This window comes from Athene noctua, chromosome 20 (assembly GCF_965140245.1).
Source record: "Athene noctua chromosome 20, bAthNoc1.hap1.1, whole genome shotgun sequence".
Taxonomy (NCBI): Eukaryota; Metazoa; Chordata; class Aves; order Strigiformes; family Strigidae; genus Athene; species Athene noctua.
Window position 1 is genome coordinate 11173905 of NC_134056.1, and position 22262 is coordinate 11196166.

General features: G+C 49.0%; 2 protein-coding genes and 1 long non-coding RNA gene across 8 annotated transcripts; 2 read left to right on the plus strand and 1 right to left on the minus strand.

Annotated features, from left to right (window-relative positions):
- Positions 1-4617: 4617 nt before the first annotated feature.
- Positions 4618-6879, plus strand: TUBB4B (tubulin beta 4B class IVb). 6 transcript variants are annotated; one of them, XM_074923702.1, is made up of 5 exons: positions 4618-4771; positions 4879-4987; positions 5065-5175; positions 5662-5808; positions 5908-6856. In XM_074923702.1, exons 1-5 carry the CDS (start codon positions 4715-4717, stop codon positions 6720-6722), a joined length of 1239 nt encoding a protein of 412 aa, XP_074779803.1. In that variant the 5' UTR covers positions 4618-4714; the 3' UTR covers positions 6723-6856. The 6 variants fall into 6 exon arrangements, with proteins under 6 accessions (XP_074779803.1, XP_074779806.1, XP_074779808.1 ...); XM_074923705.1 differs by having other exon boundaries at positions 5662-5769; positions 6115-6856; XM_074923707.1 differs by having other exon boundaries at positions 5662-5753; positions 6360-6856.
- CIMIP2A (ciliary microtubule inner protein 2A) lies at positions 6858-21325 on the minus strand. Its single transcript, XM_074923708.1, has 7 exons — positions 21270-21325; positions 17633-17826; positions 13760-14073; positions 12906-13023; positions 11620-11714; positions 9413-9530; positions 6858-6950 (listed from the first exon to the last, which is right to left on the minus strand). Exons 1-7 carry the CDS (start codon positions 21323-21325, stop codon positions 6862-6864), a joined length of 984 nt encoding a protein of 327 aa, XP_074779809.1. The 3' UTR covers positions 6858-6861.
- On the plus strand, positions 7775-17573 carry LOC141968701 (uncharacterized). Its single transcript, XR_012634917.1, has 3 exons — positions 7775-8176; positions 14837-15043; positions 17415-17573. It is a non-coding gene; the product is annotated as an uncharacterized LOC141968701 (long non-coding RNA).
- Positions 21326-22262: the final 937 nt, after the last annotated feature.

A 22262-nucleotide genomic window follows, 5' to 3' on the forward strand; every position in this document is an offset into this window, starting at 1 on the left:
AGGCTGCAAAAGGTGATTAGATAAATTCATAATAATCCACTGGGGCTATTAAACAAAAAGTTTAGCTCATGGCTAAAGAATTACCTGAACCACCTGCCACATCTGTGTATGCTTGCCCTGTTCTTCTTTGGCAGCTGCTGCTCATCATTAAAAACAAGATGCTGGCCTGGATGGACCCGTGGCTTGATTCCACCCAGCTCTTCCTATTTCTCTCAAGCAGGAACCCCACAACGGCACATCTCACTTGCCAGCCTCTGGAAGAAGGTTACCTTCAGTAACCTCAATCTCGCAGGAGCAACAATGTCTAGAAAACAAAGTTTTATTTATCATTAGAAATAACAATCAGAAAGACTAGAATGACAAAAGGTCTGCACATAACCACACCATACTTCAGTGCTACCATAAACCTTGAACAACTCCAGCACCAAAAGCTTTTCAGTTCTGGAGGCAGGGTTCCACCCACATCTGTTCTGCAGTGTCCCTCTCCTGAGCTCAGGGATTCAGATTTTTATCTCTATAAAAAGAATTAGTTCTGTGATTTCTGCTTTGGGCCCCTGTCAGCCCCAACATCATCCCAGCCCCAGGTATTAGGTTCAGTTTAGACTGGGATGCTATTTCAGAGACACAGACTGCTATCTTGCTGGTTAAGCATCAAGACAAGAATTATAGCTGTTGTCTGCCTGCCTGCCAAGGGAAGGGATTGTATCTATATACCCCATAGCAGAAAAAGAACACTGGTTTGGTAAAAGGGGAATGCAGTACTTAAAAGTTAAAGTATCTCCCCACTCTGCTCAAACCAATTATATTCACACTAAAATGTTTCCATGCTGACAGCAGTACAGTTTAAAAAAAAAAACAAAAAACAAAACAAACCAAACAATAAAACAACAAAAACCAAACCACCCCAATTACAATAAAAAGTTAAAAATAACTAATATATTGTTCAACAAAACAGAAATGTGATTTCCAACTTAGTTATAATTTCACTACCGTGTCTTTCCTTGGATTATACCCAGGGAATGTGGCCTCATAATAGTGGCCCCTAATGTTTTGTAGTATCCCCATTCCAGCCATTAATTGATACAGCAAACTTACAGATGGGTAATTCAGAAGCACCTAAATGAGATGAAACCTCCTTGCTTGTCACAGCAGGATTTGAGGAGAGCTTTCAAAGAAATCAAATACCAGATAAAGCCCATGTCTTAAATGAAATCATGATGTGGGAGCCACGTACCTCCCCACCTTGGCTGAGCAGTTCTTTTCTGCTATCCCACTTGCTTGCCAACTGCCCCCCACTCCTCTGCCACTGGCATCTGCAGCAGCATCTCTGTGCAGGCTGCCCACTAAACCAACAATTGGAAATGCACTTAAGCATTTTCCTCAGGCAGGCAACTTTTTTTTCTTGCAGAATTTGCCCAATTGACAGTGTTTCGAACAGAATTTTGCCTTTGAAGAAGTGCTTCATGAGACAAGGTTCTGGCTGAAAAACCTGCCTTCTTACTTGCCAGCTCACCTTCTGGTACACACTAACGAGGTTGCTGGGCTGACACAGCATTAGAAGTGGCAGAGCTAAGATAGTCGGCAGCTCCAGCAGCTCTCCATGGAGATTCCTGGCAGCTTGGCTGTGTTCCTCTCCACAGAGAGCTTAAAAGTACTGGCATTTTACTTTAATTTCAAAAATGCAAAAATATTTAAAATAGAATGGTCATTTCCTGTGAATCTGCATGTAGCTAAGAACAGAAGTACTAGCTGACTGGGATAGAATTATATTGCACAAATAAATGTTGCATGAATAATCTGAAATGCCTCCTAACCCATAAATTTTTAGGTGGCTGAATCTCCCAGGGAAACCTCTGGAAGCTCATTCACAGGAGCAACGTTTTAGCTGCCCCATAGGGTACTACCCCCTGCTCCGCTGGGTGCAATCCTGTTAGCACATTGGAGATAGACATCTGAAGTTTTAACCAAGCAGAGTATTTCTACTTTTTTACTGCCACTGGCAACACTGGGGGTAGCAACCATTTCTCCCTCTACACATAACAGAACAGCTTCCCAAACATTAAAGGCAGTGCGGTGAAGCACAAGCTGTGAGAAGCACCAGCTACAAAGGCTGATGATTTCTAACAAAGTAAGGGAACAGATCTTTGTCACTGATGTGCAGTCCTTCACTTTCTGGCCCTGGATGAAAAAAACCCAACCTGTATCTGCAAAAATACAACAGCACTTGTACGAGCAAACCTCCTACGAGCCCTGCAGCTCCATTTTAGGGATAGTTTTCTAGGGCTTCATGAGCGCAGAAGCTTGCTAATGCTGTTCTGCGTATGCCTCCATGAGAATTTATGCTGAGTGTACTTTCTTAGACAGCAGAACACACGCAAGATATTCTACATTGTCCCTTTTTTACCAGAAAGAAGACAGTAGTAATCTTTTATGTTACCCTAAAGAGATTACATCACATCCTGGAGGAAAAGCTGTCTTTACTGATTATTACAGCCTGGTGTGAAATCTTGAGCAAGTCTAATTCAGATTCATCCTGGCTGCCTTGGATATTTAAATGATACTGAGATTTTGGATCAAACACCTTTACAGAGGACAGAAAGGTGTCATCAGAGGGCTATTCAGAGCTGGAGTGGGCCGAGCCATGCCTTTCCACTGACTCTGGTGTGAACACAGCCCAGAGTTAGCTATTCAAATCAATGTCTATAATTAGGTGGGATAAATCTGGACCCTACTGCCTTTGCATTACTCAGCTATCTCGAAGTAAACTGCACAAACCTCCTGCATTTTGGCTTCAAATGTGGAGGATGAGCTGTATGTGTGTCTTCCTAGTCGTGTCTGGGCACCTCTGGTGCTGATAAACACCTTCTCCAGGGCCTCCTGGAGCTGGATCCTCTCAGGTCACTCCTGATGCGCTGGGGCTCCTCCCAGTGTCTCTGGGGCTGCTCCCAGTGCTCCTAGGCTCTTTCCAGCATCTCTGGGGGAATATGTTGTTTACGTGCCAGAAATATCAATCATCATGATCTTTGTATTAAGCCAACTACTAGAGGCTATTTGATCTCCAGCAAAAGTCTTCACACTGCTATTCTTCTCCTGACTACCCCCTCACCTGATCCAGTCACGGCAGCAGCTGGATAATTGTTACCAAGCGTAGACCATGAAATATATACAAGCCATAATGTACCTCTGCCTTATATGAATGCCTGAATGACAGAGCACTGGCCTGATGTGCTGTTTGTGTAGAAAGAATTGAGGTCACCTGCTGCTTTTGCCTCAGTCCACTCCCACATCAAGGCAACACTTTGAGACCAGGTAGGTTTGGAGAACCCATTAGGAGCCTCTTTCAAGTTTTAGCTGCATTATGAAACGAGATGCTAGGACTTGTAGACCTTGCTGGCATCCTAATGAATACGTATAATCATAAAAATACTCTGCTAAAACAACAAAGCTGTGAACAACAGATGAACTGTCTATTCAAGAATGTGCTAACATGCTAACAAAGTCGGATGGTAGAAGGGGACAGTATGGCCTATTAAGAGGTAGAGAAAAGGTAAGCAAGGGAGACATTTACCCAGCTTGGGATGCCTGGCTGCCTCATGACAGGGCTGCGCCATGAACATCCAACCCAGGACAGAGGCATCACCCAGTGCTGCTCTGCCCACCCTGGGAACGGCCCGGTGAGCAGCCGCCCACCTCCAGGCCGGTGAGATGCCGGCAGCCCCCACCGGCTCCCTCCCTGGCGGCCGCCACCTCACTCCAGCGCTCCCCCGGCAGCGCGGGGCCTCCCGGCAAAGGAGGTGCCGCTAAACGGCTCCCCCCGGCCGCCGGCCCGCCCCGAGCCCACGAAGCCGAGGACGGGCGCCCCGCACCGCTCGATGCTGCCGCCGGCCCTGCCCGGGCCTATCCCCTTCCCGCCGCGGAGCGCGGTTGCCATGACAACGGCCGCCCGGCCCCCGCTGCCTCAGGCGGCTGCGCGCCAGAAAGTGCTAGAAAGGCGCCGCAGCCCGCGCCTGCGCAGACGGGCTCTTTGCCCCCACGGCGCCGCCGCAGCGCCCCGGGGCCGGCGGCGGGGGAAAGGGGCGGCGGCGGCGGGGACGGGCCCTCCCGGAGGAGCGGAGGCGAGAGGCGGGGGGGTGCTGGGGACCCGCGGGGGAAGCGGCCCGGGCAGGTTTCCCCGGAAACCGCCCTCCCCCTCTCCCGCAGTAAGGAGGAGCCGCCGCCTACGCTGCGCAAAGTGCGTACACGGCTTCGGGAATAGGCGGCTGCGTGAGCCACCGCCCAGCGCCGGCTGCGGAGTCATTGCGACGGTTACTAGGACACTTTGTTTTCATCCAATCAAATGGCGTTAGCTCATCCCTGAGGCCGACAGCCAATCGTGCTCGACATCAATCATTCAATTAAGCCAATCGGGAGTGCCCTGAGCGAGTAGGGCGGGCATTCGTGGGCCTCGGTTGCCTAACAGTAAAATCAACAGACAGGCGGGCGGAGCCAATAGGAGCCAATGATTTGAATGACAGCGTTCCGGCCAGTCAGATTTCCTCATTTTTAGAGCCTCGTTATGAGTAGCCAATAGCTGCTGTGGATGGCCTCCCGGGAGGGGAAAAGAAGGCTGCGCGCGCATTCCGCTGCTATATAAGGCTGGGCGGTTGCTTCGCGCAGTCAGAGTCGGTTGGTGTACGAGTGGCGCCGGGTGAGAGTGAGCTGTGCCGCCGCCATCATGAGGGAGATCGTGCACCTGCAGGCCGGGCAGTGCGGAAACCAGATCGGGGCCAAGGTCCGGGCGGTGGGCAGGGGGCGGCGGGGGTGGAAGATAGGAGGAGGAAGATGGGAGGAGGGAGGCACGCCCGGCCCAGCCGACCCTGACGCGATTTTCTCCGGCAGTTCTGGGAGGTGATCAGCGACGAACATGGCATCGACCCAACCGGTACCTACCACGGAGACAGCGATCTGCAGCTGGAGCGCATTAACGTCTACTACAACGAGGCCACAGGTAGGGCCCGGCGCGCTGCCCGCCCCCTCCCCGGGCCGCCCACGGCGCCGCAGTCACGGCTTCTCCCTGTCTTGCAGGTGGCAAGTACGTGCCCCGCGCCGTCCTGGTGGACCTGGAGCCCGGCACCATGGACTCGGTGCGCTCCGGGCCCTTCGGCCAGATATTCAGGCCAGACAACTTCGTGTTCGGTGAGTGCGCCGGGAGCGGGGGAGGGACCTGTCGTGTAACCGGCTCGGGGTGGGGTGGGCAGGGCAGGGACGCTGCACTGCGGGCTTCAGCGCCGCACATGCTCCTGAGGCAAGCACGGCCCCGGGAGGGGGGTTAATGCTGCGCTTCACGACGGGCACGAAATACCGGGGATCTGCGGATGGTGCGTGATGGCAGCTGCTGGGAGAGCAGGTCCGAGGAGGCACAAGGAGTCGTTGCTCTTCCGAGTCTCATTGCCTTCCTCCATACTGTCAGGAGAAATTAAATGGCCGCTGTGTCGCTGATCACGAATGTTTTCCGTGTATCTGCCGAGCCGTTTCAGAGATGCTTGTGTGAAACCACAGCTCTGCGCTCGATAAAGTGAAAGCTTTTCTGTTTCTCTATAGCCTGATGCCCCTAAGCTTTGCTTGCAAGCAATAAGCAGGAAGCAGTGACCGTAATCTAATACGAAAATGGCTCTCTTCCAGGTCAGAGCGGAGCAGGAAACAACTGGGCAAAGGGCCATTATACGGAAGGTGCTGAATTAGTTGATTCCGTGTTAGATGTTGTAAGAAAGGAGGCAGAAAGCTGTGATTGTCTCCAGGGCTTTCAGCTCACTCACTCTCTCGGTGGTGGTACGGGCTCTGGCATGGGTACCCTCCTCATCAGCAAAATTCGTGAAGAGTACCCAGACCGAATTATGAATACTTTCAGTGTTGTACCCTCCCCTAAAGTATCAGATACTGTAGTAGAGCCCTACAATGCCACGCTCTCGGTTCACCAGCTTGTGGAAAACACAGATGAGACATACTGTATTGATAACGAAGCCCTCTACGACATATGCTTCAGAACACTGAAGTTAACTACTCCAACATACGGTGATCTGAACCATTTAGTGTCGGCCACCATGAGTGGTGTTACCACTTGCCTGCGGTTCCCAGGCCAGCTTAACGCTGACCTGCGGAAGCTGGCAGTGAACATGGTTCCCTTTCCCCGTTTGCACTTTTTCATGCCTGGTTTTGCCCCGCTCACGAGCCGTGGGAGCCAGCAGTACCGTGCTTTAACTGTGCCAGAGCTAACACAGCAGATGTTTGATGCAAAGAACATGATGGCTGCGTGTGACCCACGTCACGGCCGCTATCTGACCGTAGCTGCTGTTTTTAGAGGCCGTATGTCAATGAAAGAGGTTGACGAGCAAATGCTGAATGTTCAGAACAAAAATAGCAGCTATTTTGTTGAATGGATCCCTAATAATGTTAAAACAGCGGTCTGTGACATTCCACCTCGTGGCTTGAAAATGTCTGCCACCTTCATTGGGAACAGCACGGCCATCCAGGAGCTGTTCAAACGCATTTCTGAACAGTTCACGGCCATGTTCCGCCGAAAGGCTTTCCTGCACTGGTATACTGGCGAGGGCATGGATGAGATGGAGTTCACAGAGGCTGAGAGCAACATGAATGACCTGGTGTCTGAGTATCAGCAGTACCAGGATGCTACAGCTGAGGAGGAGGGGGAGTTTGAGGAGGAGGCTGAGGAAGAGGCAGAGTAAAAACTATGCAGATGAACACCTGTAAATTTTGTTTAAAGCTGTATGAACTCTTTCATTCAAAACTTCTCTGTCTGTGTTGTGTTCCTCTTCCTGTCTTAAAGTCACTTCAAATGCTGTACAGGCACCATTAAAGCATTTTTCACAGTGCACAAGCTCGTCTCCTTTGTTCCTTTTGGTAAGCTTTTCGGGTGCTGTTCCTAAAAGTGAGCCCATAGGTGTGTCGGAGGTCTGGAAAAGAAAAACAATGGACTTGGGGTGAGTCCTGCCACCTTGCCTGGGGCAACCACGCTTCTCTCCCTGCCCTCCTACGAGGTGGGTGCTTGTTGCATGGGATGTGGTCACAGTCCTTGGGAACTGAAGAAATCCTCCAGTATTCCCTCGTAACAAGTGCAGTGGGGGGGGGGGGGGATACGATTCACAGAGAGGGTGGAATCCAGCTCCCAAGCCACGTCTAAATTTAGGTACCTGCCTGTGGACTCCTGTTACAAGCTTTGCTCTCGGTGGGAGCCCAGCGGCTCTCCTGACTGTTGGGGTTCAAGGGGGGGTGTCTGACAGCTTATCCCAGCTGCCCGGGCAAAATGGTGCAGGCAAGTTGCCTTCGATGGGGTGGGTGTTCCTGGCAGAGGAAGAGCTGGGCTGATCCACTGCAGCCACCCGGCAGCCTTAGCCCAGCAGTAGCCCTGGCCTGTGGGGAGCCCTGGGGACAAGCTGTGCTGCACCCGCTCCTGCTGCAGAGGGGGCCTGAAGAGCGCCTGTGTGTGCAGCCTTGCTGAGGTCACGAAAAATTAGTATGTAGTGGCTCTAAAACTAAATACTGAGGTGTTACTGCAGCCTCTGCCAGTGAAGCGAGCTGAGCACCTGATAACAAATTACACTTTTATCTCCTGAAAACTCTGTATTGGCAAAACAAACTTTTACTGTGGAAACAGTTAATATGTTCGGTGTTACCTAAAGTGTCAGACCTGTCACTCAGTAGCTGGACAGGAGATCCCAGGCTGCTTTCCTGCTGAGAAATTTTTGTCCTGCGTTAACTGTAACTGATCTTGTGTTAATTTTTTCTGTCTTAAAAATAAGTTTCTCCTTTCAGAATTGAACTGGTTGGACTAGTTAAAATTGCCCTGACTGGGGAAGAGCCCTGGGGCAGTGGAAGTCAGTCTATCTAGAGAATGAGATGGTCGGCTTCAAACCTACGCAGGAGAATACTTGTATAGGTGGAAAGATGGCAACAGAATTTTTTAAAGCATGAAGTAACACTTTAAGCAGTATTTTTTTCCTTGATTTTAAGGTGGGTTTTTTTTCTCCCTCCTTTTCATGACACTGAAGCTGGCGTGTTCCCTGGCCTGACAGTTACTGAGGGCAGGACAGTGTTGTCCCCCCAGTACCCTCCATTAATCACGCTCTGGCTGCTCCCCCGCCACTTTCTGCAGGCTTGTGGAGAGAGAACAAACACATGGGTGAGTATTAACACCGGAGTGCAGTTTATCCTTAGGTTCATAACTTTTCTCTGGGGGGTTTAGCTTGCTGGCTAAAGCTTTGTGGAGTGTGACCGCCGTCCTTCCCCAGCACAGAGGAACGGGGCACTGGGACAGCCAGGGCTGAGGAGGAAGGGGATGGGCTGAGTGTAACTCTGTGTTTGCTGTTTCCTCGGAGCAGCAGTGTGGTGACAGAGGCCAAAACGAACATATTTCTCTTCACCTTCGATCAGAAGGCCTGTCCAGCCTCACCTTTCCCCACCAGGGTGTAAGATGCTCCCAGCCTTTCCCTTAGACCATCCCACAAGCTCCTGCTGACTGGCCGTGTGTGTTAAACTTTGCTTTTTTGCATGGTTTTCCCATGCCCCGGTACAAGTCTTACTAGACCCACATTCACTGCCTCAACATTCTCTCTGGGCTCAATCTTGATATCACCTACAGCCCAACCCTGCCAGGATAGCTGTTTTCCCACACTTTGCTTTCATTTCTACCACATTTTTGTATCTTTGCATTAAGTACAAGCTATGAGTTTGGTTCTTTATAGCTTATCTCCATGTTTTCCTCTCCCACATTACTGAGCTGTGGTCTCCTGACTTTGCTGTGGCCAAAGATAGCAATATTAGTTGCTGATTTATTGAAATTTTAGCCTGATACCTTAATGCTTTCAGTTGCATGGGCAGACCTTCCCCTTAACATACACAAAATTATTTCAGACCTCCCCTTTCAGGCAACACCATTAACTGACAAGGATCAGGCAGACAGTACAGGGTAGCCACCACCTGTCTCAATGACTAATACCATTTCACTGCGCTTTTTTTTGTGCTTCCTCAACCCCTTTGTATCATTTACCTTTTGCTTTTGATCAGACTTTAAGCTTTTTAGAACAGAATTGCTTTCTTGATGAAGAAATAGTAATTGGGGGGGGTGGGGGGTGGTGTTGTTGCTGAGCCTCCTTTGCTGCAGCAGGGGGTTGGTGGCTGGAAACCAGAGGAATGTTCTGCGCAAGCCCTGGCTGGCCGTGGGACGATGGGCTCTCCTGCAGAAAGGCAGGGGGTGGCCCGACTCCAGCACCTTGGCTCAGAGTAGAAAAAAATCTACTACCCTTGTGGAACATTTTAGTAATTGTTCACTTCTACACCACTACAGCTAATAACAGTGCTACTTAATGATGGTAATTAATATTGGTGACTTTCATTTTCACTCAGCTGATAAACTTACCTGGTATGAAGCCTGCGTAGGAAGGTATCAGTCCATCACTGGTGTAAATTCTGTTGTTAGGCCAGTATGTTTGGGGAAATCTCTTGCCAGAGCTACAAGCTGGGTTTCTGTGCATCATCTGGAAAACAATCAAATTACAAAACCTACCACCATAGTACAGTTCATTTTCAACCATATTGTTATTACCCAAGTCATGTGCTTTGACTCCATATTAAATATTTTAAGCCGATGTACAGCAATTCTCTTTCCAGTTCTGTTTTCTTTTAATTAGGATCTACATTGCATCTTTCCCTTTTTCCACTTTATAAGCTTTTCTCCCGACAGGTGTTGGCAGCAGCTCTCAACACGCTGCCTCTGCTAGCGCCTACCCAGGTGCACAGAGCAGTGCCTGGCCTAGGCCTAGTCGCAGGATCTCTACAGTCTGGGCTGTGTTCGTCACCCCGGGCATCATCTGCACGTCCCAAACGCCTTGTGCTCCTACATTTGATACACATGAGCCAGCAGTATCTGCTAGAGTTGGATACACGCCTTGTCTGCTCCTGTGCTATGACTCTGCACATCTGTGTTTTGGTTCAACCCACTTAACTGGTTTTGAGGGGTTTTTTTGATGATCAGCTGTTAATGCTCAGGCTGAGAGGAACAGGAAGGTTTAGGGAGCACTAACTGAAGGGAGAGTGTAAATCTGGCCCTCTGCGGCCAGACCCAGACAAGGGGCTGTGCTGGAGGGTGGATATTGCCGCTCTCTGCAGCCGCAAAACCCCTAAAGGTGTCACTAAAGCTGCGCCGCCTCCTCGGTGAAGAAGGGACAGGGTTTACGGAACTGAGCAAACCACGGGGCCACTGAACCCTTTTGTGACTAGTGCTGGAGCGACTGCTGCAATTCCTCAAGCACGGCACTGGAGCGAGAGGATTGCGTTATTTTGCCTGATGCAGACAGTAAGCAATGATCCACAGCACATCCCAGTATGTAACCTAGGGCAACGGAGATCTAGGGCAGAAGATTAGTGGCTTGAAGTCAGAAGCCATCTTAGACAGAAATGTGGTGTGTTGTTTTTTTGGTTTTTTTTTTTTTTTAGCATGCTTATATTCCTTCAGTGCCTGATACGCTGCAGCTAACCTCTGCTGCATCCTGCGATGCAGTAACACCTCCCTCACCAATTCACTGCATGGCAGGCGTTTCTTAAGAAAACAGGGGGAGAAAGGCTTTGCAAACAGCACATTTAGTTTTGATAATGCCTGATTTTTGTTCTGTTTGTTTCATTTCAATTCCTATTAACAGCAGAAGGAAAGGATGGGGAAGCCAGCACAGGAAAAAACATTTCAGCCAAAGCATGAGGCTGCCACAAGCACTGTCAGCCCTGCTGCTTTCCCTGCTGAGTCACTTCTTCCCAGTTGAGTTTCTCTGAGCTGGGGATCCTCAGTCTTGGTCTTTTTTCTACATCAGACCCACATGCTCTGGGACAACAAAGGCACTGCAGTGAATCCTGGTGACCAGAAAGGGCTGGAAAAGTTGTAACCTGCTTTTAATGATCAGCCCTCACCAGCAAGACAGCTGCATCTTGGGGATCTCACTCCATCCTGGTAGCAGAAAGAAATGTGTGGCTTTGAATGCAAACTGTTAACTACTGTGGGAGAGATCTCATTTTCCTGTGTGGGAGGACTACATGGCATTATATGGGAGAGCTTACAGCAAGGGGACAAAATATTTTTTCAGTAGGGATATTTCTGCGTCCTTCCCAAAAGGAGGAGAAAGAAGATCTAGATCCCTTTAAGACAAATTATGTTAGTAAAGGAAAAAGCCTTACAACCCATTATGAGGGAGAAATATCCATCCAAGCAGCCCAGGAAACCATCCAGCACTACCATCCAGGTAGAGAAGATATATTGCATAAGGGAATCACAGATAGATGCATCTGTGTTTCTGCACTCAGAGCAACATTTTTAATAGCCACCCTTGACCTAACCCTCAATAGATTTGCTTAATCCTTTTATGAACTCATTTATCCTCCCTTAATGTCCCAAGGAAACAAGTTAGAGAATTTAATTGCTCATGATTTTTTCAACGTGTTACCTAATAGCATTTTATTTTGCTTGTACTTATAACCCCAGTTCTAATACTACTACTGTAAATGAAACCACTTTTGGTGTTGCAGATAAATCAACACCAACATTATACAATTGAAATATGATTTGTGCATATCTTCTACCTGACGTCGGTCAAATTCATTCATTGCTTCCTTCACAGCCTGGATGTAGTTCACACCGTTAACCCAGGTGAGGCAGGGGATGAATCCAGCATACCCTGTGCATGAAGACAAGAGGGAACATTTTCTGCTTGAGAACATACATATTGTATAAGGATTAACCAGTCTGGAAGTGGAAGAGGCTGGGATAAATATAAAACCTTGGCAAAGTATTGGAAGGAAAAATCATCCATTTAAATTGTAAAATTATCTCTTACATGTGAAGTATCTTTTCTGAAAGAGCCTTTTTTATTATTTGCAAAGAAAACTTAATGGGCTGAACTGATCTTTGTTGGTCTCCATGAGGTATAGAAGAAACATTTAATTTTTTTCATTTTTTCTTTACATCAACATCTCTGTCATGTTCTCTCCCAGTTTAATACACATTCAGGAGCTAACAACGGGGTGTCCAACCTTTCTTCCTCATTTGTTCTGCCCATCCAATCATTTTTCACCAATTATAATACAGAGACTATGTAAAATCTAAAACTACATAAAATGGAGAGAGGTACAACTTAAGGAGCAGCCAAAACTCCCTCTTCCCAAAGGGATGCTCTGGAGAGAGGGAAATTTGTCTTCTGCATCCTATAACATCGATGCTCTTTCACCAAGTCTGAAACATTTTGACATACAGCCCCTGTATTCTCTGCAGTCTGCTGCAGATCAAAGTGTCCTCCGCGCTGGTGTCGTACCCTTTAGGGGGGAGTCCAGTGCATCACCCTTTATAATCCTCCTACTTGCAGAGAAATACCCGTCCAGTAGTGCAAGTGGTGAAGTTACAGAGTATAACTCCTTGTAAGACAGTTTTATACATTTATGATGGTGCAATACACCACTGTTTGTTGATTTGATGATTCAGAAAAGCATCTTATTTCTAGGAGCGAAGTCACTACCTCAACGGTAACAGACACTCATCCAGCTGCCGGGGCTGGTGCAGAGCCCATGACCCATCTCCCCTTGCTTCCTGGAGCATTTTCTAGCCTGGCCCCAAGCTGTGGGGAACTGAGGTGGCTCCTGCACCCCTTCCACCTGCCCATGGGCACATGTCCCTCAGCACGAGATCCACAGGGCTGACAGCATCCCAAAGAAACACCCTTGCATGGAGAGGAGCAGGGACATTTTCCATCCCAAAATGTTCAGACGAGATGGAGTGACTGGCCAATGTCTCTTGAGATTCCCCCAGGGGGAGAAGGGTGACACAATTTCTCCTGAGGTAGACTCATGCTGCACATGACTTCCCTCTTTTTTACCTGGAATGACTTTCTGTTGGATCACACATGGTACATCCAGTTTTGGTAACCAATAATCTTGCTCCATAACTGCAGTTTTAGCCTTTTCTGGCAGAGTCACACCTTCAATTTTTACAGGCTCAAAATAAAAGCAGAAATAAAAGAAACATCAGTAAACCCCACTTCCTCCTTTGGGTCCACTGCTTAAATTGCTGCCAAAACCTGTGAATGGCAACTGCCATTTCCAGTTCTTCCTGGCTTTACACTAAGAGCCACTCCAAGAATTTCTGGAAAAGTCAAATTACTAGATGAACTCTCGGTGTACAGAGGTTTTGCAAAATCCCCAGAGAGAACAAGGGGGCCTTTGGGCGCTGAGCTCCTTCACAAATCTGTTTCTCAGAGCAAGAAGCAGGAATGCCCCTTCTTGGGATTTATATCCAAGCCAGCTTTTGACTTGATACGTCAAATCTCTAATCTCTGCCTTCAAGGGATTTGCAGAGCCCTGGCTGGCTGTGACGTGACAAAAGCTCTCTCTGGCCCCAGAAGAAATAAGGGGGTGAAACACGCTGGTCCCAAGTGATACCAGCAGCGCTGTGCAAAGCAGCACCCAGCTCCATAGGCAACTCCCAATGCTTGTGAGGGGTAACAATGATGGGAAATTCAGGTGAGCAGTAGAGCAGTTAAGGGTTCAGAAACCTGGCACATAACCAGAGGTGCCAGGAGTGCTCTGTCTTCGGGAGGAGGAGGACAGTGGCAGCGCTCACAATTCACCTGAAGGAAACACAAGCCTGGCTGCGTAGCACAGCGTAATGTAAGATTTAATAACTGGGATTTGAAGCTAAAACTCAACCAAAAGAGAAGTTAAACCCACTTACCAGTTTGCTTCCCACCAAGTCACCGCCGAGCCAGCTGGGTCTGCACCTTTTTCCCTGTCCGTAGGCTGGGGTTATCTCGGGCAACTGCCACTCTTTCCCCTCAGATTCCAGACGATGTGAAATCCTCTGTGGGTACCCCTGAGGCAGTTGTGTCCTTGGGGTGTACTCACCAGGGGGGTGCTGGGGCAGGGGGTCCACATGCATCATCATTAGCTTTTCCTCCGCCGGCCCTGGCCGCGGTGGGGGAGGCTTTGGCCCAAGGACTGGTTCAGGAAAGCTTGGTGCAGCCCCAGGATTCTCATAGGGAAGGTGCCCTGTGGGACAGACACTGAGTTAAGGGAAAGGAGTGGCCAGATGAGGACAAGGGATTCCCACCACACTGGACCCCAGCCCCCTCTCCCACCCCTCTGTAGAAGGAAAGAAGCCTGGAGGTCAACAGCATCCCCATCTGTGACTGTGTCCTGCGAGTGCCATCAGCCCCACCCAATAAACCAGCCTGCACAGAAAAACTGCACAAATAGTTCAATTATTCTGATACCTAAACTGTAAAATACCAACATCCAACCTATAAAGAATGGGCAAAAAACAAACAAACATATCCTTTTCTCCATATAGCTGTGTCAGCACACCCCAAAACACACACCCACCTCGAGGAATTTTTGCACTGGCATTGCTGCTGTTCATCAAGGAAAGGGTCTGCTCTAATGATGGCTGGGAAAAAGATTATCTTAGATCTAGTGTATGCTAATATCTCCACTGTGAACTAGGGACAGAGCCCCGTGGCTTGAGACTCTGCAAAGACAGTTGAGCTTGGCTACTTTTGTCTGGCTTTCCCTTAAAAATACCCCATGACGTGGCTCCCCAGCCTGCCCCGGCCCCGTATGACACCTCCAGTCCTGGTGCTCTGTGCCAGGAGTGAAGCCAATTTCTCCCTCCGCAGTGGTTACAGAGAGTGATCGCTCTTTTGCCCTGCAACCACCTTTTCCTTGTTGGAAAACTTACTTTGTCAGTCTTGCCTTTTTTAAGCAAACCAAATTGCTCCCATTTTTGTTCTCATAGGTAATTTTTTTTTTTCAGCCCTCTGGTCATTACTGCCTTCCCCTGACATCCTCATGTTTGGTGAACATCTGCATCACAGTGCAAAGCCCCAAAGATGAGACCCTGTCTTGCAGCGAAGGTTTCATCTGCAGAGTCCCAGAGAATAACTACCTGTCTCAGCTCAAACAGCATGGAGCAAAATTCACTCCTTTCTGCAAGAGTATAAGACTTCTGATGGGCATCCAGGTTTGTAATCTCCTTATAACTGTATTATAAACTATATATACTGTATATGACTCTATGAAGTACGTATACTGCATATAACTCTCTAAAGTATATATAGTCTATGTTACTGTATTATCAAATGTTGATAGCTAGAGACAAAGACAAATTGTTGATGAAAATTATTTTTCAATCCAGTGTACAAATTTTAAAGCAGGTTTGTCTTAGTATTTCCTTCATTATTAATGAAAATATTGCATTTACTTTCTTCTTTTTATGCTGCAAACCAAAGAAAAAGGAAAAATGAAATTGTTTTGCACTTAAGAAATCCGTATGAGCTCTTTTATGTGACCCTGAGTTTTGCAAACTTACTGATTCAGGAAGGTTTCACAGTAAGGTAGTAAATGAAAGGCCAGCAGAGCATTGTGCATTTGATTTGATTTAGTACCCACACAGTTTCAGCCCAGGTTCCTGGGGAGCAGGCACGTGTATGCTTGGCCTGTGCCATAACCCCCTCAATGCCAACACGGCCACCTCTGGAGATCCAGCAAAACCCTGGTTGATATCCCCACCTGACCTGAACCTCACTTCCAGGAAAAAACAACATCGTGGGATTCAACAAGGCTTCATCAAAAATAAACCTTGAGAAAAAGTCTTCAGACTGAGTTTGCTAAAGGCGGCCCCACAATCCAACACTGCCACGTCCATGTCTCCATCATGTCAAATACCCAGAAGGATTCCAGCCACTACTAATGAAGTTTGCAATGAAGGGTTTTAGGGATCGTTCACCAACAGCTCGACGGCAGGAGCTGCTGGTGAAGAATTACCAGCACAGCAAGGTGCTCCCCTGTGGCCACGTTCTTCAGCATTTCACCAACAAGCAGCAAACGTGAGCTCCCAGCGGCAGACATTGATGGGTGACGTAAGGTTGGCGAGGAGAGAATAAGAATGAGGACAGGGTAATGAGAGAGCAACTGGGTCAACTGGTTGGTTGAGTCCATCCAAACTACACTTTATAATAGTTCAAGGAAATGGAAATATAAACGTCCAGGAATGAAGCCTGTAAACACCACCTGTGTAGTAGAGCCCTGGATCCTGGAAAACAAGGCCAGGATGAACAGAAAGGCCAAAAGTTTGCAAGAAGCTATACTGCTTGAATTCCCAGCGTGAAATGGGAAAACATTGCTTCGGTGTGACGGTCTCCAGGGAAATGAAGACCCAGATCCTGCCTGGGTACATTAGCCCCACGTTCAGCCAGGAGAGAATTTGCTCCCACTGAATGGGGCGTCGGCTACAGATGAACAGATCAGGCCTAGGCACGTGGTATGATACGTGGCACACGAGTCTCCCAAGGAGACATCCCTGAGAGGGGCTGCTACAGGATGATGGTGCAGTGGCTGCTGCGGGCTCTGCCCAACAGGGACCAGGCCCTTTGCCTGGCAGGGTTGGGGTGCAGGAGAATCCTGCAAATGGCCCAAACCCAGGAATCTATGTGAGCATGCCTCAGTGTGTGATGGGGGGGAAGGGGGAAGGGAACGTGAGCCTTTCTGCTGAGCTGAGCTAGGAGCAGCAAATGCAAAATGAATCACAAGCTGCGAGTAAGAGCTCTGAACGTCATGAGCTCTGCAGCAGGTGGGCCAGCCAGGAAAGGGGTGAGCCAACCATCCCCAGAGAAATAGATTTTAGCCTGTGGAACTGTGCTGGTTTTGACTGGGATAGAATTAATTTTCTTCATAATAGCTAGTATGCGGCTATGTTTTGGATTTGTGCTGAAAATAGTGTTGATAACACTCTGATGTTCCTGTTGCTGCTGGGCAGTGCTTATACCATCAGGACCTCTTCTGCTCCTCACGCCACCCCACCCACAAGCAGGCTGGGGCTGCACAAGAAGTTGGGAGGGGACACAGCTGGGACAGCTGACCCCAGCCAACCCCAGGGACATCCCAGACCATATCACATCCTACTCAGCAATAAAACTAGAGGGGGAGAGGCTGGCGGTGGGGCAGGACACGTGCACACATGGAATAGACACACAACTGCTGCTCAGGGACCGGCTGGGCATCGGTCGGTTGGTGGAGAGCAACTGTTTTCATTTGCATCACTTGTCTGTCTTGGGTTTTATTTCTCTATTATTCTTCTTTTTGTTACAATTATTATTTGATTTTATTCAATTATTAAACTGTTTTTATCTCAACCGCTGAGTTTTCACCCTTTCAATCTTCTCCCCCTAACCTGCTGAAGGGGAGTGAGCAGTTGTGGTGCTTAGTTGGTGGCTGTGATTAAACCATGATGGGAATGTGAAAGAATTAGGGAGTGAATTCATAATAGGATATAAAATCGTTTATCTTCATCGAATCGAAGATAACCTAGAAACTAAAATTCTCCTCTCCATCAGATGCCAATGTGAGAAGGCCTGTGGTCATCAGCTGAAGCCAAGCGCTCCAGCTCCACCCTGGTGCTGCTCTCCGACTGCCCATGCTCCAACACCAGAGCTGTGACTGTTCCATGGAAAACATCCATTTCACCCCAGGAGCCTACTGAAGATGAGCACAGACCCTGCTGCTCACGATTGACCCTGTTCTGGCGAAAGGATGAGACCTGGGGTCTGCTCACCTGGACGCTCAGGGAGATAACCCTGGACACCATCCTCCCTCCTGCTGAAGTCCTCAGTGAACTCCTGCTTGTGCAGCGGCGCCAGCAAGGGGCGAGGGCTCTTTGCAACACCAGGATCTGTCAGCAGGTGGTAAGTGGTTTTGCCAAAAGTCTTTCCAAACTGATATTTGTACTGAGGGATGAAGCCGTCATAGCTGAGGAGGAAACCAGAAAGGAGTGGTTACTGCGGTGGCATTGAAAGCTGTCCACTGGCGGGATAACCTGCCTTAGTTAGAGCTTTTGTACACTGGAAAGGCCGTGGCCAGAGCACACACGGCTTGGAGTACGAGCCCAGGGAAGGGGATTGTGCAGGGATGGGCCTGTGAGTGTGAATCCGTTCATGTCGCTGGAGCGGCAGCATGAGGAGAGCACTGAGCAGATGCGTGTGGATTTGCATGAAGCCAGGCAGGTGTGTCCGTGTGCATTTGCACACGTGAGCAGGAAGGCTGGCTCAGATTTACAGGTGCGTATAGGCACAAGCTCACGCTTCAGTTCACAGAGAAATAGAGAATGAGGTTGGGGCAGGTGGCTGAAGCAGCACCTGCGGATGGCAGGAGCACACCTTGGACTGCAGACACTTTGCTGGCATCGATAGGGACAGACCTCCAGTAAAAAATAATATTTCCAGTTAAAAATGCTTCAGTTTGAAATTTTACAATCCTTCTCTTTGTTTTAAATTAGTGAGTTACCAGTAATTTCCCAGTGTCCATTGTTCAATATTTAAAAATCAGAAAAATTATGTGCCTGTACCTGCCAAACCTCTCCACCCCACACCCTTATACAAACCTAACCAGGCCCTGCGTTACCCAGGAGAGGCACCGGTGGGCAGGCAGCTGCTCAGCCCCAGTAACAAACATTGCTCAGTTTTTCAGGACCTTTGTGCGGGGTGTGTAGCAACACACTGCTTCTCCGCTCCCCATGTCATGGGATGGGCAGTCTGAGTTCTTGGTGGCTCAGGGTAGGGCAGGTGCAGAAAATTTAACTGTTCCCAGTATGAAATTTCCACCACTGAAGAAGAAAGGTAGAGCTACCAGTTGCAGCGTATAGACAGAAGTATTCAATCAATGAGCCCACTGCCTATCTGGGGATAAAGCTGGATGATGCACGAGGATCATAAGATGATGAGTAAGTACTTTCCCTTCCAAATACTTCAAACAACAGTGAGCACAGCTATGCATTTACACTTGGCAAGTTTTCCCACTTTGCATGCAGGATCTCTCACCAGCATCTGCCGGAGGAGGTCGGTGGCTCGTCCACATTGATTTTCAATAGGTCTTGCAACATGGGGAAGCTACGCCAGGACGAGAAAGCTGAGCACGATTGCAAATGACAGAGCCTGAATAATTACAGGATAGCCAGAGGGATTTTGATCATGAATAATGGTAGGGCTGAGAAAGGATTCAATTCATAAAGAGTTAAAAGCGAGGTAATCCAAGGAGCTCAGGCAAGGCAGTTTGGGTTTAGGGAGAAGGAATCAGCCACGGAGTGAATTAAAAGTGCTGCTGATAAAAGCTCTGGTGCTTGGAGAAGAGACTGGTCTGAGGAGGGCTGCTTGTCCTGCTTGGTGTTTTGATTAAGAAACCAGAGGGATCCCCTGTTTCTGTAGTTCATGCTGAGCCACTGCAGCTGCTGATCTCAAACACCAGTGAGTGGTGAGTAACCTGCGTTCCCAAGGCTGAGCCCCATTTCATTTTTCTCTTACTCAGCCATATCTCTTCAATCACCACTCCCCAGACTTGCTCTGCTCCGCACCCTTCCTAGCGCCACCAGGCCGGGATGGGGCAGGCAGGGCTGTGCCCAGTGCCTGGGATTCATGAATTTACCCCTTCTCTGTGTGCCAAGTCCATCCCACACCATCCCACACATTGGGTTTGGCTTCCCAATGCTCTCGAGCGTTGCAGTGGCATTTTCAAAGCCCTGGCTTGACGGTTGCCCAACCTGAGCAACAGCAGCCAGTTCTGATGACTTCACTGTCTTTGCCAGTTCACTGGCACAGCTAGGTACGATGCACGGGTCAAGGGGTGAGTTGCTGCCACGTGGCATCTTCTTCCTCCTTCTGCCAGCACCCCAGCACAGGGTGCACCGTCTGCCAGCAGCAGAGCCTGGGCTCCAGCGATGCCCTTCAGGCAGCTCCTCCTTGCACTCAACCACCCAAACCAGACGCAGAGCAACACCCTCACCACCCACAGGGGCTTCCTCCAGGGCTCGGCCTGACGCTATGAGCCTGCACAGCACTGCAAAACACAGTAGCAGAACTTTGTTCCTCCTCCTCCTGCCCTCAGTGACCAAAGCACCAGCCTGGGGAGGAGCAGCCCCAGCTGCTGTGTCAGTATTAGGGCTCAAAGCTGCTTCTTGGGGGGCTGTCTGCTGGCAGGAGTGAGCAATGGAACGTTTTGAGGCTTTTGGACGTGCAAGTCCAGCCACAGCTCCCTCCTTGCTATTATTCATCTTTCCCAAGCGCTGCCAGCGCAGAGCTTTGACAGGGTGACAGCATGCATGGAGTAACACATCACATCATTCAGACAACTGCAGTAATGCACAAACCTGTTAAAACTCCCCAACCCCAGAGCTTATGTAAGTTTAGAAGATACAGATATCAGTAATGGAAAAATCCTGCACGCTGCTCTAATGGGAAGGACTGATCTGATTGTCACCACAGGAGCATCATTAAGGGATGAAACATGCTCCACCCTTTATCTGCAGCTTGGGATCTGCCCCGCTCCTGCCCAATACTGCGCTGCACCTGCAGCCCTGTGGGACAGGGCTGGTTTTCTCTGTGCCTGGTCTGTCAGCAGCCCCTCCGCCCTGGGATATCACCCTCATGCCCTTTGGAGTTACCCTCAGGCTGGACTGATCTGAGAGATTTTTGTACCAACAGAATCTTGTTTTCCCTCAGCGGCCATCCAGCCCTTCCCAGCCCATTTATGTGCGTCATGGACCACGTCCCCCAGCACAAGTCACCAGGGAACCCCATGCACACCAAGCCTATCCTCTTGTTTCTGCTGTGTCTTACCTTTTAACCAATAACTCATCACCTCTTAACCATGACAGCTTAGTTTCTTCTTTCCAAGCCTTTAGAGGAGAATGTTGCAAAAAGCTTTGGAAAAAGTCTGACTATGTATCAACTAGACCGCCAGCATCCACAGTCACTAACTTCTTCAAAGAGCTTGGGTCTGGCAGCAGGACTGCACTCCAACCAATTCAACAAGAGCGTGTGATGTCGATGCAAATATTTATTTAAAGTTGATCTTCAAACATCCTTGATGCAAAAGTTATGACAGTTCGGGAGCCAAACCCTGCACAGCAGCCCTGATAACGTTTGGCAGCTTAAAACAAATGAAAAAAAGGGGGGAAAAAAAAAGATTTTGACTTTAGGCTCAATGAGCTATGGCATGGTATGGTCTTTAATTATACCCTAGTATAAGGTGGTGCTTCTTATCCTGGAGCCCTGTCTCCTTTGGAGCCCTGCTACATGGAATATTTAATAGTGTCTTTAAAAAAACCCGAAAATATCATGAATCCTAAGTACTACATGATCCCAGCTGGAGCTATTTGCATTGGAAATGAACAGGCATTTTGGAAAAACTTCAGAACTTACCCAGGGATATAGTAGGGATTGCGAGGGAAGAGGTTATTTTCCTTCGGGGCTGCCATGGCAATGTGGCAGCACTCTGTGGCGGGCGTGGGAGGAAGGAGGTTCAGTGTGATGCAGTTGCCCAGGAAACCTCTGTGATGCTGCCGGGAGCGGTGTCAGTACCCAGCAGCATTCCAGCTGCAGCACACAGCCTGTCAGGTTTTTCTGGACATGTCTTTTTCCCACCTGGAAATTTTGGATTAGCACAGAGACTTTATAGCGTTTGTCAGGTTTCCTGAAGGCTCATAGCCCTTGGGACAGCAGCACCAGATGTTCCCCGTAAGCAGTCCCAGCAGAGATACATGTTCATGCTGCAGTTCATGCGCAACCTGGCTGTGTGCCCCAGCCAACAGTGCAGCCCACGCAGGGCCAGGCCAGCACTGTCTGCACACACACAGCCACTGCCCACCTTCTGTGAGGAAACCCCAAGGCCGAGGTTAGGGGATTCACTGCGCTGCGGGGGAAGGCTCAGCCCTTCTCTCCCTGCCCCTTGTCACCCTCCCCGCCTGGCTGGCTGAGGATGCTTCACACAGGATAAAGGTTGTTCCTGTTCCCAACATCACAGGGTCATGCTGTCTTGTGTGCAGTGGGGGTCACACCCCTCCAGCTGAAGGCTGGCCCAGGACTTGGGCCTCCTGTTCACTGAACAGCCACAGTGGCCAGTATCTCAAGTCAGACTGCTACAGCTGATAGCACCAGCAGTTTCCACCGACTACAACAGCTGCAACAAGCCTATTTCACTGCCAAAGCCCTCTGCAGCCTTGAAGAGCTTGGACACATGGCTGGCAGATACTCTGAAGATACTAACCAGAAATCAGAGTACTCAAGGGTTGTTCTCAGCTGTTTAGGTGTCTTTACTCCATCCAAAATTGTATCTCAGGAGATAAAGATGCTGCTTTGACTCTTGCCTTTAGTGCCTAAACACTTTGAGAGATCCGGAATATCCAGCCTTCATAA

What these genes read in the sequence shown, in the direction of transcription:
- TUBB4B (XM_074923701.1), top strand. Translation starts at nt 4,715, where the DNA reads ATGAGGGAGATCGTGCACCTGCAGGCCGGGCAGTGCGGAAACCAGATC. An exon ending in GAAACCAGATCGGGGCCAAG is followed by an intron (nt 4,772 to 4,878) that starts GTCCGGGCGGTG and finishes TTTCTCCGGCAG; the next exon opens with TTCTGGGAGGTGATCAGCGA. An exon ending in CTACTACAACGAGGCCACAG is followed by an intron (nt 4,988 to 5,064) that starts GTAGGGCCCGGC and finishes CCTGTCTTGCAG; the next exon opens with GTGGCAAGTACGTGCCCCGC.
- CIMIP2A (XM_074923708.1), bottom strand. Translation starts at nt 21,325, where the DNA reads ATGGCAGCCCCGAAGGAAAATAACCTCTTCCCTCGCAATCCCTACTAT. An exon ending in CCAACAGAAAGTCATTCCAG is followed by an intron (nt 11,715 to 12,905) that starts GTAAAAAAGAGG and finishes CTTCATGCACAG; the next exon opens with GGTATGCTGGATTCATCCCC. An exon ending in ATGAATTTGACCGACGTCAG is followed by an intron (nt 9,531 to 11,619) that starts GTAGAAGATATG and finishes ATTGTTTTCCAG; the next exon opens with ATGATGCACAGAAACCCAGC.